Below are 18369 nucleotides of genomic sequence, written 5' to 3'. Positions count from 1 at the left end.
TTTGCAACTGTGTCGCATGTTTTTTTTCAGTTGATAAGACTTTAAAATAACTTTAAAAATAAAATAGCTTTGACAAAAGAATGTTTCAGTCTGATAAATGCCTTATTACCGTTGAATGTCCTCACCTCCTTTGAAAAGGAGTTACACAAGATGTTTTCTTCCTAGTAAATGGCCTCTCGTTTTGTGTTTGAAGGCATCTATACTCTACATGCAGCTTAGGGATTTATAGTTTTATATGCAATCTTAAGTATAAGAAAACTGGGGTATCTAATGAGGTCAATCCATGATATGACACTCTCAGAACGTATTACCTTTCGAGTTTGTCTGGTTTGAGATCTTTGGCCACTAGGTGGAGGCAATGATCATCCTGCAGGTACTGAAAACCTTTAAATATGACCCTCAACCGATGAGCTGAAGGATTTTCAGCAAATTCATAGAAATCTAAAGAGATCTAAAGAAAAGACAGAAAACCAAGACAAGACCAAAACTACGAGGCGTTGTATTGCAAGACTTGTTAGTTTATCTTTTTAACCTCAGTTAGTGCCGAGTACAGCGAATTACACCGAAACACACTCAAGACTACAACACCGTTGCTTCAGGGTAAAGTAAAAACAAACGTTAGAATTGTGGTTAATTCCTCTGTCACACATGTGCTTCACGGGTTAATACTTCAACAACAACAAAAAAAGAGATCTCATCTTTGCTCAGACCTATGTCACCAAAGGTTTGACATAATCCAGAGGGTCCATCTGCATCAGATGCTTACTCCACTTGCAAAGAATGAATAAGTTAGCTTGAGAGATTTTCTTTTAACTCTCTTAATAAAGTGTTAAGAGCTACTAGGTCAATAGCGTGTTAATAACGTGTCCTTTTCATTTTCATTCGTGATAATTAAACTACACGATCGTATTAGATATATTAAAGAAGACCATTTTTCTACTTTGCTCTTATTTTGAACAAATCCTGTGAAACGTCAAAACGAACTACACTATGCTGACGATGTAGGCTTTAAAGCGCGTCACAGATATAGAGCTGAATCTTTTGAAAAAGGCTAAATGAACCGCAGTTTCAAAGTGCAGCGGTTGACAGTAGATTTCAAACCAAACAGCAGGTCATCCTGCTCCGTCTCTTGGTGAGCGGGAGGTGTTGCCAGCATGCTAATTAGGATTTAGTCCCAAAGAGACGTCTGACGGCGAGCTTTTGGATGTCGAGCAATCGTGCCCCTCGTGCGCAGTGATGTAGTTGAGAAGGTCGATCGCTGACACGACACCAAACACCATGTGTCTGTGGCAAACTGACCCATCAGCCTCATCTGGACAGAAACAGAAGACTGAAGTTATAATGGTGTCGGGATGCTGGTGTGGGAGCCATAAAAATGTAGTGCTCAGCACAAATCAAATGTATGCAGACAGGCTAATTTGGGACGACGTGGACTTTTGACATGAAATGAAACACCTTTCCACGGGATCCGTGTAGGTGTGGATTGTTTCTGTTTAAAAATGCCCCTGTGAACACCGCCTCTGCACCACCGCACTCTTGCTTGTTTAACAGGAGAGGACAGGCTGAGGCTGAGTGTTGAGCAAACGCTGAGTGAAAATCGTTTAGTGCATCTTTAAGAAAGCTTTCTTACACTGGGTGTGATCATGCACCACCAGGGCAAAGTTGTGCGTTTTCAGGATACAAGACAACTTCCCCAGGCTGTCCGTCAGGTGCACCTGAAAGCAAACATTCAAGAAAAAAATGTGTTACATTTACATGCATTTCACTGGCGGTTGCACATTTGCCATCCATGTCGTCCTACAGTTCGTGTCTTTCTTTTTTTTCTCTGACTGACCTGTCGGAAGTCTTTGCAGAGCACCTTGCTCACCGCATCTGACATTTTGACCTGCCCGTCCTGCACAGACAACAGAATACCTGCAAGAGTCGCCATCCCCATAATCGCTCTGTGGAATCACACGAGACAGCAAACTCCCGTCAGATTCCATTTCGTGTCATCCATCTTTAAAAAAGTGGAGGTTAAATTCTGGGAGGAACTGATACAATTTAAGGAGCTCTCTTGGCCTTTTTGACCCTGTGACTGACTTCAGTTTCCCCTGTTGAAATCTGATTGAATACTTCTGAGAATTAACCCTCATATTGAACTAATTTAATTGAAGCATTTTTAGCCGCATTCCGGCAAACCTGCATGGAGCCCTCCACTGATGTGGCTGTTCGAAGTTCCAGGTTATTTCATCTGGCATCAGAACAACGTATTCATATCAATCAATATCTCAGGAAGAGAATTTCTTGTAAAAAAAAAAACGTACCCTGACTCATTGATGACTGGGGCCTGGTCAAAGGCCTTTTCTCTCAAGATGTCGATGGTTTTCTGGCAGGACAACGATGGTGCGAGAGTGAGAGGGGCGGACATGTGTAAACTCTGGACGGTCAGGTTCCACCACCTTCAAGAGAGCAAGACATATATTGTGTTTGCGCTCACCTCATTGGCTGATTTATTTATTTAGTTATTTATCTATTTTCTTTACCAGGGTCTGAGGTCCATCGGGGCCTCCAGGCTGAGGAAGCCCTTCTCACACATCCAGTCGTCACTCAGGAACTTTGACCTGGGGGTAAAATACAGCAACAAGTTTTTAGCAGGAATTAAAACAAATGAGATTGGCTTCCATCCTGAATGTCCTGATTGGACCTGCACCTAACACTTGTCAGGCTGTAGAAATATTGTTTCTAACATCCAGCATTGGTAAACAACCTCTCACATCAAAACAAAAGTGCTTTACATTGGATTTTTTTTTTAAAGTACCTTTATGCCTGTGACCTTCGCAGGGTGTAGGTGCTGTGCTCCCAGTGGCTGTTTAAATCCAACTCTGAAAGCATTTCTTAATGATGAAGTATTTTATAATCCTGTTTTGTTGTTAATCCCGTCTGGCTGTAATCCCCTGGACCCAACTCCAGCTATTAACACCATTTCTACAGTCTCTCATGTCTGATTCAAACATTTCATTGCATTTGGAACCACTTGGCAACCAAAACTATTTGCTCATAAGTCCCTGCTAAACTCTAAAAACCCGATGCAATGTTATTTGGGTTCCCACGTTCTATCTGGTGATTTTATGTTGTTGAGTCCTGTTTTATTCAATCTTACTGATGTGCGTATGGTTGCTTTGGATTTTCCCTCCAGATTTTGCACTCACTTTTGTCAAGTGTGCCATTCTACCGAGTGTTTGTAACCCTGTATATGGTTAGTTTAAGTATAGATCATTTATTTCTTACCATGAGGATTTGGGTTGAAATATCGTGTCTCCTAATTGTTTGCCTAAATATCCTGGGAGATGCTTACATCATGGGACAGGGGAGTTTAGGGTGCTAAATGGAAATTAAAATGTCCCTGATGAAAGTCTGGTTGACTTGCCACATAACTTAATTTTCAAGACCATCAATACAATAAAATCTATGTTACCAGCTCCAAGTTAAGCCGTGTCTGTGTCCTATAACAGCAGCTGCATCCAGGTTTCAAGGTGTGACAACAGTAAACAATGTATGTTGCTGAAGAGGTTAGTGTGGATGCACACAGCATCAGTTATATTACAGTTGTATATGGTTTTTAAAAGTGCCAGTCCCCCAAAACAATATTTTCCACAAATAGACTTTTCACACTGAATTTTTAGCTTATTATTTGCTCCCAACTTATAAAGTGGTGAAAGAAAACAGACCTTTCACCATTCAGATCATTGGTTACCTCCTCATTCAATGGAAATATTCGGGCAAGTTAGCACACACGATCTCTCGCATCATTATATCAATGAGTGTCATTACGCAGTTTTTGTTTCTTACATGTAGTTGCGTACGGAGTCGGCCAGAATGACCACACAGCGCTGTCCCTCCTCCAGCTGCTGAGCCATCTGCATCGCAGCTGCCACTGCTGAACCAGAGCTGCCACCTGCAGCAAAAAAAAAAAGCAAATCAAACAATACATAGTAGTGTGAACTGTAAAGGATATTCAACTGCACACAATCTGAATCAACAAATCTTTACTACCAAGTGATCACTTATTGCCACTCGGTTGAGGCCCTTCGCATCGCTTTTGAAATGCACGAGGAACTGCTTTACAGCTGCACACTACCAGTTATCCATTCGTGGCGGTAAGTGCCGCATTGGCTGCACCAATAGTAAACGTGACAGGAAAACGTTGTTCTGTCGCAGTGGCTTATCAACAATTAACATGGACAACAGCAGGAAGTTGGAGGGAGGGAGGAGAATTTTACGAGCTCAGGAGACCCTATACAATGAAAGGTGGGAACTCTCTGCGTTCAAAACCAATGAAACAGGCTCCTGACCAAGCATCAGGAGCCTGTTGCATCACTTTGGGAGTAGGACGTCTAAACAGCATAACTAGTTGAGCAATGTCTACTTACCACAGAGAAGGCCTTCCTCTTTGATCAGTTTGCGTGACATGGCGAATGTTTCCATGTCATTTGACTTGTACCACACGTCCACAACCTGCAGAGATTTGAGATGGAGTGGACAACTCAGCAAAAGTTTGATCTCAAATTTACGAGGTGCAAATATACACACGTACAAAAACACTCACAGATCTGTCCAGTACTGTGGGGATGAAGTCGTAACCGATGCCCTCCACCTCAAAATGACCCTTTTCGTTGTTCTCTTCGTCTTCTAGAACAGAGCCTTCAGGGTCCACAGCAACTATCTAAACACAAACAAGGCAGCAGCATGATAATTAAATAAGACAACACTTGCTGGCTTAGGCTTGTCTGAATAAGCAGAAAATACATACATGTATTCACAGATGTATTCAGGTTATGTAGCGTTGGTTGTGTAGAGACAACACTCTCTTTATTCAAAAGCCAGATCCTCCTTATATCAAACAGCCTTCCCTTAAACATAAGTAGCCCCACTGATACAACATGTATACATTCATGTCTGGCTCTGAATCCACAGGATGTGCCTGAATCAAAATGTCTTGCCTTGACATTGGGGCACTTCTCCTTCAATTTTCGAGCAACACCTGTGAGCGTCCCACCTGTGCCTGCTCCGGCCACCAACATGTCCAATTTACCTGGAAGGAAAACCAAATTTTTTTCTTCAAAACTCAAAAAGGACAATTCACAACAGGTACAAGGATTCACACTTATTTTAGAGATTTTATCATACAGGAACACTCCGCTTGTAATTATAATTTCATTAAAATAGTCTTCAACTATTGAAAAAAAAAAAAAATAAGGCTGTAGTTAGTGTGCAAATTTGTGCAAATGATCAACTTGTTTGCATGTTTACATGCTGCAGTTAGCATGAGCTCAAACCACCACTGCTAGCCTAGCCGTGGACTCTTGCCTTATCTGTCATCCAGCTAAGAAGTGAGCATTCAAGCTAAATAACTGTAATCTATAATGAAATTTAAAGCAATCAGCCTTACCTTTGGTCAGTTTACAACTAATGTTGTCATCTACAAATTGCAAACTCAAGCTACACAAACTGTTATACAAATTTAGAAGGTGAAACACTGTTTCATTTTGATAATGAGGGATACCAATTTTCCCCAGGTCAAACTCCTTTGGTCAAAGTTTCTAGATTTCTAAGGTATCATGTTCCAAAGGTCTTAACCTCTCAAGCCAAGCTCCCAGCACCCAATAAATAGGTGCATTTTGACCAAAAGCATCCCATACTTGCCCCCAGGGTTTTATCCAAGGAGTTAAAAGATCATTTTAGCCCTGGGTCTTTTGTATTTCCACTCAGGTCTAAAGTAGTGAGTACAAAGTCAGTTAAAGTGAGACAAATGTCTCTGCTGCTGTGGCTGGGCGACAGTGACACATTTCTACTGGGCTGTCAGTGTTGTCATTAAAGCCTCAGAGCAAAACCTCTCGGAATAAACATTTTATTGCTCTGAATTGCTGTTTTATTGTCAAAATCACTACTTGCTCAACTGCCACGGCTCATGGTGGTCGCTGCGTCTGAGGACTCAGGATTAAATCTTTTCAAATGATATCAACTGTTCCTACGGTGCAAAATAAAGTTAACAGATATTACAAACTACGGTAGAGATTAATGGTGAGATGACTGAAAGGCAGAATGGTCGAGAGGTCCACCAATCATAAATGGTCAGCATTGCAAGCCCCACCAAAAAGGTATCATGTATATACTCTCAAATACTCTCAAAAGTACTACATGCTTTCTAGGGCCCTTTTGTGGGGGGGAAATCTTTATTAAGCTCTTGCTTTCTGCTGTGTAAGTGGAGGGGGTTGAGGAAAGGAGCCTCCTAAAGTTCCTAAAAAAAAGGTTCCTGTGGTCGAAATGCAGAGTACAAGCCCATGCTCCTAAATTCCTAGAGTCTGAAGTCTAAGTTCTCTGGATCTTTTTTCCCAAGGTTTCATGTCACTTGTATCTTATGTTCCCAGGGTCCTACCCTACAGAGAACCCTAAGTTATCTGCATCCTATGTTCCCAAAGTTCTACGTATCCAAGGCTCTAGGTCCCCAAGGTCCTAAGATTTAAACATCTTTTATGTTTTCAGGGCCCTATGTCCCTGGGGTATGTTTTTTAGGGTACTACACTCCCAAGGCACTGTATTCCCAGGGTCCTGAGCTACTATTATCCTATTTTTCTTAAGTTGTATTTTAACAGGGTTCAAAGAGCCTAAGATCCTAGGTTACCATGATCTTCTGTTCCAAGGATCAAGGATCGTACACTAGTCTATGTCAACTGTCTAGTGTCATTTGTGTATCTTTGTGGAAAAAAAAAAAAAAAAAAAAAAAAAAAGAGTTTATATGGTGGTATGTTGAAATATAAGGGAAAATAACTGTAGTCGTGTATGGACATACACTGTGAACTGGAGAAAGAGGAAGGGGGAGAAAAAAAAAAAGGGAAAAATAATTAAAAAAAAAAAAAATAATAATAAAAATAATTATATATATATTTTGTTGATGATGAAATTGTATATGTTGTACAACTATACCAATAAACAAAGTAATAAAAAAAAAGGATCGTACACTAAGTGGTTGAGTCATACATAACAAAACCAATGAGTATTTTGTTTAGGTAGGTGTTAGGATTCTAAATACCTTATTCTTGTTGCTTGGAAGTTTCATTGTGTCGTAATAAGTGATTAAAGAGCTGGGGAACATGTTGTTAATGTTTACTATAACAGTGGACTATCGTAACAGCTACCATACAACTTTATTGACAGATACAATATGCAGCAAATTAAAAAAAAAAAAAAACAATCTGCGAATTAAGAACAAAGCACAAACCGTCACACTGCTCCAGTATCTCCTCAGCGGTCGTATCATAGTGTGCCAAGGGGTTGCTGGCGTTACGATACTGGTCAAGGATGTGTGAGTTGGGAATCTCATTCTTCAGACGCCAGGCCGTACATATATGAGATTCTGGTGAGTCGAAAGCGGCAGATGTAGGTGTGCGCACAATGTCTGCCCCGAGAGCTCTCAGCACATCCACCTATAACACAGCGTAAGATCAGCTACAGGAACTGACCCACACTGAACTTAAGAAAAGTCATGCTTAGGAAGGGATACTTGCCTTCTCCATACTCATCTTCTCAGGCATGGCAATAACGCAGCGGTAACCTTTAACAGCAGCTATGAGAGCGAGGCCAATACCTGCAGGTGGCCAAAGAAAGGGACCATTGTGCAGGTAGTAATACCACGATAAGCTGATTCTGAAATTGTGACCACAACTTGCATCAAGCGTACACCTTCACATAAAGTTGTAGTACCTGTGTTTCCAGAGGTGGGCTCAATGATCGTGTCTCCTGGCTTGAGGATCCCAGCTCTCTCAGCATCCTCCACCATTCGCAGGGCGATCCTGTCTTTAATGCTGCCTCCTGGGTTGAAGAACTCACATTTGGCCACTAAACACAGTCACCCAAAAGAAAACACGGTATCATTGTGGGTGTTAAAGATTCATCTAAAAGTTTAATTTGATATCAAACATGAATAGACTCGAAGGCCCCACTCACTAAAAGTGGTTATGCAAATAAACCGTGACCAACAAAATGAGATATTGTCTCATTCTTGTTTGACTGGAAACAGCAACTTAACTGTTTGGCAGATATCATGCTCAGTTTGATCATTTCCCTGGTGAGATTACTAAAGCATATCCATCTATTTATGACAAGCTTGCTGTGACATGGGGACTTCGGCTTTGAACTAGCCATATATGAACATGATCTTTGCCCTTTTTTACATGTGGGACATGTGCTAAAATTGGAAAGCAGAAAACCTCTGCTGTGATAAAATACCACAAGCAACTCTGCTAGTAAAACGATATTCTCCTGTTGATCGGTGACCCTTCAGTTTTTTTTCCCTTTCTCCTGCATTTCATGTGGTCACTATATAATTAAACTTTTTTGTGAAATTACGATGAATCAAATATGTGTTTTAAAACATTGGGTGCTGAGGAGAACAGTAATGGAAGTGTTGAAATGTCGGCTGCAGGTAATTACTGCTACTCTTGTTGATTTATGCACATTTATTGCATCCGTTGGTGCTGCTTAAAGCCGTCCAATTGGTTCAGCTCTAAAGACTTGAACTGAACCAATATTGAATTAAATATTGTCTTCTGTTTTTATATTGGAGTCTCTCCAGAGGTAATTATCTTCATGCCAGGTGTGCGCACAGCATGCAAAAGTACTGCATCAACTCCCCTTTTAATAATGATCTGCCAGGGTTTGGGAACCTACAATACCAGCAGTTCAGTTCATATTTTGTTGAATTTTTCATTCATGATCCACCAGATATTCTCAGTGGCCGACAGGTCACTGCAGGCAGGCATCTGGATCATTTTACAATAGACAAAAGCTGTTGCAGAATATATAGGTTTGGCACAGTTTTGCTGAGATAAGCAAGATCTTCCCTGCTGAAAAAATTTAAAAAATAAATAAAATAAACTCTACCACAGTTACCAGAGCAATGTGCATATGTTATCACGGATGCTCTCCTTCTCATCATGGACGCTCACTTTTGAACTTGTGTCCCGATAATAGGTCAAGTGGTCCTCAATGGCCTGGAGGATGTAGTGCTCACAATTCCAAAGTCCGATTTGCCAACGAAATTTTCCAGTTTGCCTCGTTCTATCTTAAATAAGCTCAGCCCAAAGGAGGCAGCAACATTGCTGGATGGTTTATTTTTGAGACTGTCCTCCTCCTAAAAACCAACAATGGTGTGTTTGTTCATACAGGCCAAAATTGAGGAGGATTACATTCAAAGAATACGCAGCAACTTCTAATCGTTAGTGCAACAACATGTGAATTGTAAAGCTGGCGACCATTACGGTCCAATGGCTTAGAACAAAGGATGTATTTTAGTCCTTACAATGAGAATGATTTGACACCAATTAGGTAGTTGAAACTGATTTGTAACTCTCTCCAAGTGGTGCTATTTCCTACAGCCAGTGAAGGAGTAAAAAAGCTTCATTGTAACGTGTTGTTGAGTTGACGTGTAACCAAAGCAGCCAGCAAAATGGCATCCGTTAACGTGTGAAAAGGATGTATTTCAGCACCATGATTGTTAGCTAATCCTAACCAAGTTATGTTACCCAACCAGAACATTTTGTAATAAAGTATTATTGATTGAACATAAAACGGAGGAGGAAAAAAACTTCTCTGGTTGTATATGTATTTATGCATTGTGCTTATTATACAGTGTTGATACACTCTTTGAAGGGAACCAGCATTGATCGTGAAGGGTCAAAACAGGAAAGACGCTGAGTTGAATGTAGAGAGAAACTGCTGCATGCTTACAGAGGGAGTCAAAACAGGTGGGATGAGGCCTATAGTGGAAAAGTACCAGACACAGGGAGAGAGGGAGGAGTTTTCCCACACAGGGATAACACATCTGGATGGAGCAGAGATGGGTTACGAGGCTGATATCAGACCAAGGACCAGTCAGGGAAAGCCAAGTCTAAACCACGGCTTCCCCCCAACCTTTGGACCAATAATATTTACATCACATTTGTTTGGCAATATAAAAGTATATTTTGCAAAAGAGCGGTACCCCAGAGATTTCTCCAGATTCTCCGTCTTTAATTGTATTACGTTCCAGAGATTATGAACATTTCCAGATTCCTTGTAATTTTACGTTAGGAAAAAATATTCAAAAGGTTTTTAGCCATTTGCACACATTGTATTGCCCACTTCAGTTTCACTCATTTATGCGACTGTTACGTTGCCACTGCCATGTTAACCTAGTTGGTCACCAGATGTTCTACCACGTGTTTTCTTTTGAAATCATCAAACACATGTCCTCGTCTTTTTTGTTGCCTGGTAAATCAGATTTTGAATTTTCCCAGTTTCATTGCATCCCAATTCTTTTGGTAGTCATCAAAAAAGATCCCGTGTTGATATCCCTGCATACATATGTGCGTGCGTCACATTGCACATGTCTGTACTCACAAATCTCACACTTCAGCCCAAACTCCTTTGGGATTTTGTTCAAGCGAACCATGGGTGTGTATCCAATCTGGCCAAGGATGCTGGGAAGGATGGCGGGTGGTTTAGTGCTGCGATACAAGAGAAAATACACGTTAAGAGGTGCGGAAATACAGTCTCCATCACATGGTCGCCATTATCATAGATCTTCTGTCCACGACCTGATCTGAGCTGCCTTAGCAGCATGAGGGGGGCGTGCACAATATCACAAAGGTTTTAATGTTGTGGATAACAAGTTTTGTCTTAACACATCCTGGAAAGTGCAACCCGTAGTCAATGTGCATGACTTGATATTTGACATAACAGTAGATGGGGTTTTGATCATGAGACCAGCAACACATTTTCCCTGTTGAACACCATGATTATGATAAAGATGTCCGACACATTTGCAAAGCGTTTGCCTTTGATTTGATTTGTCAGTCATTGGACTACTTTTGTCATTTTTATATACATATATATATTATATTTTATCATGAAGATTTTACTTTTAAAGAGACTACATGACAAGAACACTGGGTTATTTGGATAAATAAGCAGCATTTTTTTTTTTTGGTATCCAGTTTTTATACTATTTCACAGCCGTTCACACCTGACAGTTTGACTTATTATAGTTGGGTACATTTTACTAATAGTATAAACCATCTAAATCTTTAGCACTGCTTTTTTTCTGTACTCCTGCATCATCAATTTCCCACAGTGTCTTCAATAAGCTTTAATGCAGCTCGTAATAAATCTAAGCAGGTGATGGTGCGCAGAGCTACATTCAGGTTGAGTTCTTCTGCTTCCTGACTAACTTTCACATGTTTCATCAATCGTAAGCGGGACTCTTACCGTTCTGGGTGATTATGAGGCGACTCTGACATGGGAGCACCCAACCGCCAAGTACATCTGCTGGGCAAATCTGGGCGAATCCATTTGATCTCTTCTCCGTTCTTAAGCTCACTCTCACCGTTTTTCCCGCTCTCTTTGTGCGATTCGTCGCCAACACTGAGAAGGCCGGCTTCTCCGTTTGCAGATGACCCGTTACTGCTGGTGGCAATTTCACCAACTCCACCCACAGTCGAAGAATTTTTATCTTGAGCAACATCTGCCCGGATTAGGTTGGCTGCATGTGGGCAAAGAGCTGGGCTGTCTTCGGAGTAGGTGTTAGCAGAAACAGAAGGCATATCTCACCTGCGGTGAGACATGACAGGCGTTACGATCGCACGTGCGTCAAGAGCAGGGGATTTATCAGTTCATTTGAAGGAACTCAGTTCAGTGTCAAAACATGTTCCATGAACATTTTAACAGGTTGCCTCCAACAAAAGAGAGCAGTAAATCGTGCCAAAGTGTAATGACTCAGCTGGGATAACATTATTGAGAAAAGTTCATCTTTAGAACATTTTCACATCATTCCTGCATGAAAATCCATTGTAATTCGAATTATCACTTGGTGCTTGAAGTTTGCGTCTTTCTTTGCATGGTTCCCAACCTTTCACTGACACACAGGAAGTTAAGTTCTTTACATTGATCACACAGCTAACAGCAAAAACATCTAAGCTTCTCATATTCTTACACGTGGATGGTGCTGCTAAGGTCGTGGTGACAGTTGTTTATGTTGTTTAATTCTAGTTTGGTCAATGTGCACAAAAAATATTCAATACGAGATCATTAGAAAATATTCCAAAAACACCACATGGGGCGGCTGTAGGAGGAAGAGCAGTTGCCTGCCAAACGGAAGGTCAGAGGTTTGACTTCAGGCTTCTCCGGGCCTCGTGTCGACGTGCCCTTGGGCAAGACACTGAACTCATATGTCAGTGGTGCTGTATTAATTCCAAATGAAGGTAAAAGTTGCTTCTGGCAAGGGAAAAAAAAAAGTACCATGGAGAAATGGCATTTTGGTAAAAATAGAAAAAAAAAATACTGAGCACAGATGTGCAATGAGTTTTATAAAATGAGACTCTGCATTTCCGTTACGGTTGAAAAACAGATCTTATTCTGACTGCCAGAAGAAGAGCTGCTGACAAGCTGGCATTCCTCTCTGTGTCAGTATTCCCCAAACTTTTATCAACTAATGGATTTGCTTCTTTCGTTACTTACCAATTTCAGAGAATTAAACAAGCTACTGGGTCTGTCTCAGTGTGGGATCTGTGCAACCCCTTTAAAGTAAAGTCTGTTAACCTGACACGATCTGATCCTAGGTCTGAGACGTGCCATTTTGGCAATGTAAAATCCATGCAAAAATCACCAAATGGCATGCTAAATTGTGCCTGAAGGGGCCTGCTATGTACATGCGCTGCTATGACATCCAATCACTAAGCAAATCCGTTTATAAATAAGTTGTAAATTCACACATTTATGACAGTTATAATTGCGTGCAGGCCTCGGTAGACTGCAAGTTAATAAAGTGAGCAAAATTAAAGCGCAGCCTGGCTTCAGTTAGAAATGTTTTAAATAGTTTTTTCAAATAAAAAATGCCTGATATTTTCGTTACTTTTCAGTTAGCTTTGGAGGGGGAAAATGTTTTTAAAAACACAAACAAAATCTGCTACTTACTGGAGGTGGGGCACCAACACTTTCAAAGACGGCTCCACACAAAGGGGACTCATTCCCAGGGCCAATATATGTGTGGGGGTTTGGGGACTCCAGGCAGGGGGCCAAACCAATGTGAGGCATTTTGTAGGGGGAAGCGAGTTTTCTGGATTCACAAACAATATATTTTGCTTCAGTGATCAGTGCTTTTAACAGATATCTATATATTACTCTGAACTATTCAGCTCTGCTTTCACTAATACGATGCGGTGCAAAACTCTCAGTTGTTCTGAAGACGGGGGCTCTGGACTCCCCTGCCCCCTGTCATGATTTACGCCCATGAGGAATCCTGGAGAAAAGTATGCACAACAATTGTTTTGATTCAGGGGATGAGAAATACAGACTGGTTTGAACATTTAACACCATTTTTGCTTAGCTTGTGCTTGTGCTTCTCTAGCAAATCTTCTATTTGCAATGCTTTTATGTTTCTAACTCTACTTTAAAAACAAACAAAAAATACTCTTTGATTTGTTTAATTATATTTAGTTTTTTTCTCTTATTTCATAGTTAATAGTAAGTACAGTTTGTTGTGCTGCCTTGCTATTACACTTTCCTTTACAAACCAACTTTGCTGTGAACTTTCACGGCTGACATAGTTCCAGCCCATTAAAAGGTTACAGATCAAAGTGCACATAAACTGTCTTTAAACACATAAACTGTCTTTAAATCTTCTGAACTGTCTCACATGTGGTGTACATGCAAAGAGGATCCTTAAATGTTTAATGGTGGCAAACTGGTTCCAAAGAAATCTCAGCTCGCCATCCTATTATTCCCCAGAAGTTTGATTTTAGTTTATTATACTGAATGAGTGCCTCACCAGATAACAGTGGTCTTATTATTGAGTTTGTGGATCCCAGCCCTGGCGACCGCGGAGTCGACGAGAAGTCCTCCCTTCTAAAACAGGTTTACGAGAGGTAGGAGGCTGGAGCCTTTCTTCCAGGTTGATCAAGACACTGGTTCGTCGATGTCCTTGGAGACCAGTCGAGGGATCCTGCTGACAATGCCAAGATTGTTGGGGAGAAAAAAAACAATGATTCTCCAAGCACTGTTAAGCTGAAAAGCACTCAGGCGGGTTTATTGAACAGTTCTTGTACAAGAGAGAGCAAGACTTCAACACAGAGCACCTGTGTCAGAGTGTAAGTCTGACTTACAGTTTCAGTGCATGTCATATTAAACCCAAACACAGGAGAAGGAAAAAAATTCTATCTATCAGACTATGCAAGCTAACTTCTTCTTATCTCTTGATGAGAGAACAAAATGAACAATAAGATACAGAATTGTTGATTGGAAACATCTTATGCCTCTAGTGCCTGGAAAAGAAGATCAAGTCTTCCAAGTGATTTTCAATGACACTGAACCGGGGAAACTTTTAAATGGGATGCACTTTATTAGGTTGTTGCTAGTTTCAGCCACTTTCAGAAAAGCAACAAATCTCTCCCTGTAGTGGCGTTAACATATCATTACATTTACTCTAACCGCTCCGATGGCAGATTTAGAGGTATTGTGCAACTCAAATTTAGTGTTCAAAATAAGAAAACAACTTTAACTGACTGTAAAAATGGACAGTACAGCTTTGAGCAACCCTTCCTTTTTTCATATAATGCCAAGAAAATGTGGTTCTTTGTGAAATCATCTCACATGTACTGGCACAACACTGATTCATCCCTCGAGTAAGCTGCTTTTTCCGTGCTCGAGTGGCTCAAAGGTCAGCGCCAAATGGCATCACAAACAAAAAGCATTCTTCTGAGGCAGTCAGGCACAAGAAGTGGACTGGGAAAAAGTGAAAATATCCCAAGAATGGCCTCAATGCCACTTTAAAGTGTTACAAGAAACTCTGGGAATCAATTTCTGACTGTTATCACATCATGTTTAGAGTTTTGCTTCGAAGTTAGTTTTGTCCTGGATCTCCTGCTTGGCAGCTCTCTGCGTTTACTCCATTCACTGCTTTGTTAAAGTCAAAGTCAAATTTATTTGTATAGCACATTTCATGTACAAACAATTCAAAGGGCTTTACATCCAATAAAAGCATTGCAGCAGGGAGTGGAAGAAGCATTAAAAATACATAAAAGAATATAAAGAGAAACAAATAAAATAATTTAAATTAATTTAAAAACAAGCAACAGTCCAGATAAATTAAAAGATACCACGCAGATTTCATGCATAGACGCACGAGAAAAGAAATGTCTTTAACCTGGATTTAAAAATGTCTACATTTGGTGAAAGTTTAATCTCCACTGGCAGTTTGTTCCACTTGTTTGCAGCGTAACAGCTAAATGCTGCTTCTCCATGTTTAGTCTGGACTCTGGACTGGACTCTATTCTGTGACTGACTGGAAGCCAGAGTAAAGATTTTAAAACTGGTGTGATGTGTTCAGATCTCTTAGTCCGGGTTAAAACTCTAGCAGCAGCGTTCTGGATGAGCTGCAGATGTTTAATGCTCTTTCTGGGAAGTCCAGTTAAAAGAGCATTACAGTAATGGAGTCTACTGGAGATGAATGCATGGATGAGTTTCTCCTGGTCTGTTTGGGAGAGGAAACCTTTAATTCTGTTGATATTTCTGAGATGGTAAAAAGCTGCCTTGGTGACAGCTTTGATGTGGCTGCTGAAAGTCAGATCTGAGTCTATCAACAAGGTCCCGAGTCTCAAGATATTTACCAACGCTGAGCCTCTTCTCTTTGCTACCAAACAGAATGATCTCAGTTTTGTCTTCATTTAATTGTAAAAGATTCTCTCTCATCCAGGTGTTTATTAAAGTCTTTCGTTCCTGACAAGTACCACAATAAAATCACAAAGTTGGGCTCCGATGATCAAAAAGTGATTACATTAAAGCATTAAAGAGCTGCTTTCTTCTATCAATAAATGCAGGTAAGTATGATGGCATTATCTGGTTCACGCGCACAGCGACTGACGGTTGAACACAACAATGATTGTTTCCATTCAGCCCGCAGAGACAGTTATCTTAAAGGCAGGAGAAAAGGTGGCTGTTACATCCTCTTGATTTCCTTTCATTTCAAATCTATTGGCAGATGTTAGCAGCAGGGGCGTGATCATGCAACTATGTAACCAGCTCAGACCGCAGGATTCTGACATGCCCAAATATGGACATGTTGATTAATTTCGTTGCGAAATGTATACGACAATACAAGTGGAGACTGAGAGCGTTATGCCTACTGAGAGCGTTTCAATCACAGGTTCGTGAAAAGCATCCTGTGACAAATGAATAGCTTTTGATCATTCAAACCTTACTAACATTACATCCAAACAACCAAATGTCAAAACTTACAGTATATGAACACAGGCACAACAAGCTTACAAACATCCAAGTACAGCATGAAGGTCGACGACACAGCTGGTTCCTTCTCAGTCCTTCTGGGTTGTGTTAAAAAGTAGGCAGGCTCTTCATTTGGTGATGACAGGCTCTTCATTTGGTGATGACCTCTGATTGGCTCGAGCCATCGACTGTGTCTCGAGTTACTCACTGGAAGCAGTAGGGCTACTCGTGAACTCCGAGATGTGGCCCCCTAGTGGCCAAAGCTGAACTCTTAATTGTGTTGCAGTTGGTCATGAAGTGTGTTAAATTTTCATTTTAACACCCCCTTTTTTAATTTTTTTTCCCGGGGGAGAAACCCCTGGACCCCCCTTAAAAATTATTTTCATGTCTGGGCTACAGCCCCCAATGTTTGCTCAAGCTACAGACGCCCCTGGTTAGCAGACTAAATATAAACATTCTCTGAATGTGTATGAACACTTGCAGAAGCTTGCTGCTATTGTAATTTTTTGGGAATATTCTTTTTTTCTTTTCTCAGAAGGTCCCTGGTGGAACTACAGACTGAATAGTACCATTATTAGTAGTATAATTGAAAGAATATGAAAAATATATTTCTGGTTCCAGCTTTGGAGATGTTCTCAAAATGCTTTACTTTGTCTTCAGTGACACAACATGCATTGTGGAAAACGTGATGGGCACACTTGCACATTTTTTCTGCAACAATTTGAGAGCACAATACTTGTACAACCCCAGTACTAGAAAAAAAAAAAAAAAAGAAGTTGGGAGGCGGTGTGAAATCATCTTACAGTTTTTCTCAGTCGCTTTTGGACAATTCTCAGATCAGAGTTGCAATTCTCAAAACTACGTGTTCAATTGTCACATCATTGTGTCACTTGTGCACATCAAACAAGCAGTTTCTCATTTCTTTCAGCAAGTTGCCAATGCCTTAGCACATCCATGCACATGATTATGTACAATTCTCTGTTGTTTCCTACATTATCAATTGCTTTTGTCATGTTGATCAAAATGTATTGTACAGGTCTCTGTTGAATAGTCTCACCCCCCACAACATTAAGGCATTAGTTCATCGTATAGGTCTTTACATGCAAAATGGTTGAACAAGTTGTCATAATATGTCAAGCATATTTCTATACATTTCCATTAGACTTTTGTTCAAAATCTGTCCTGAATTGGTAAATTGCTCCCAGGTGAATGTTGACTTTCTCTAACAACCAATCAACTGATAAATATATATAAAGCTCGAGCACAACACAATGTTTCAATGTCTGACAATGGAAGGAATTAGACGGGGCCAACAGCCACAGAGAAGAGGAGTGAGGAAGAGGAGTGAGGAAGAGGAGTGAGGAAGAGGAGTGAGGTTGCGTGGCGGAGGAGTTGGGAGGCAGAAGAGGCCGAGGACATATGCGCGTTCCAGATGAGATCAGAGCCACCCTTGTGGACCATGTTCTCAATCATGGGCTTACAATGGCAGAGGCTGGTCGAAGGGTGCAGCCAAATGTTGGCAGAACAACTGTGTCCTCAATCGTACAGACTTTTCGTCGAGAGAACAGGTATGTAATCCAACAAAAGGCACTGTTCTGTAATGCTTCATACAATGTAACAGTATTTCACATTACAATATAAGTAAGTATACTTCATACAGTGACATTTTATCTTACTCAATTTTGTGTTTTGCATTGCTATATTGTTTCCACATAGGACTGCAAGACAACTTCACAGGGGTGGCAGAGGGCCCCTTTTCACACCTGAACAGGAGGCCATTTGCACCATGGTTATAGAGAACAATGCCATAAGACTTAGGGAGATACAGAGTGCCATTATAGAGGATAACAACATCTTTGCAAACATCCAAACAGTCAGCATCTCAACAATTGACAAGGTACTGAAAAGACACCAAATGCATTTGAAACAGCTGTACACTGTTCCCTTTGAAAGAGTGAAGGAGCTGCGCTACCATTATGTACAGGTAAAACATGTATGAGCATACAGTAGCCGTACTTCACAGTACAACATTGCATAGTGATGTACAGTAAGTGTGACCTTTACACATTTGCT

General features: G+C 40.7%; 1 protein-coding gene across 2 annotated transcripts; it reads right to left on the bottom strand.

Annotated features, from left to right (window-relative positions):
* Positions 1-497: 497 nt before the first annotated feature.
* cbsb (cystathionine beta-synthase b) lies at positions 498-16392 on the bottom strand. Of its 2 annotated transcripts, XM_075478672.1 has the most exons (17): positions 16309-16392; positions 13844-14017; positions 12991-13315; positions 11287-11628; positions 10420-10526; positions 7744-7878; positions 7548-7627; positions 7262-7466; positions 4983-5074; positions 4589-4705; positions 4413-4497; positions 3832-3937; positions 2526-2603; positions 2307-2441; positions 1835-1943; positions 1631-1715; positions 498-1312 (listed from the first exon to the last, which is right to left on the bottom strand). In XM_075478672.1, the coding sequence occupies exons 4-17, from the start codon at positions 11619-11621 to the stop codon at positions 1158-1160; spliced, it is 1824 nt and encodes a 607-aa protein (XP_075334787.1). In that variant the 5' UTR covers positions 11622-11628; positions 12991-13315; positions 13844-14017; positions 16309-16392; the 3' UTR covers positions 498-1157. The 2 variants fall into 2 exon arrangements, with proteins under 2 accessions (XP_075334787.1, XP_075334788.1); XM_075478673.1 differs by lacking the exon at positions 12991-13315.
* Positions 16393-18369: the final 1977 nt, after the last annotated feature.

This window comes from Odontesthes bonariensis, chromosome 12, assembly GCF_027942865.1.
Source record: "Odontesthes bonariensis isolate fOdoBon6 chromosome 12, fOdoBon6.hap1, whole genome shotgun sequence".
NCBI classification, from domain to species: domain Eukaryota; kingdom Metazoa; phylum Chordata; class Actinopteri; order Atheriniformes; family Atherinopsidae; genus Odontesthes; species Odontesthes bonariensis.
Note: the sequence above shows the minus strand (reverse complement) of the source record. Positions and strands in the feature narration are given on the sequence as shown.

Bases quoted from the DNA above. Each gene is read 5' to 3' on its own strand.
- cbsb (XM_075478672.1), bottom strand. From the start codon at position 11,621: ATGCCTTCTGTTTCTGCTAACACCTACTCCGAAGACAGCCCAGCTCTT. The intron at 3,938-4,412 runs GTAAGTAGACAT...TTTTTGCTGCAG, and splicing joins AGAGGAAGGCCTTCTCTGTG to GTGGCAGCTCTGGTTCAGCA. The intron at 1,313-1,630 runs GTAAGAAAGCTT...GTTTCTGTCCAG, and splicing joins GGTGCATGATCACACCCAGT to ATGAGGCTGATGGGTCAGTT.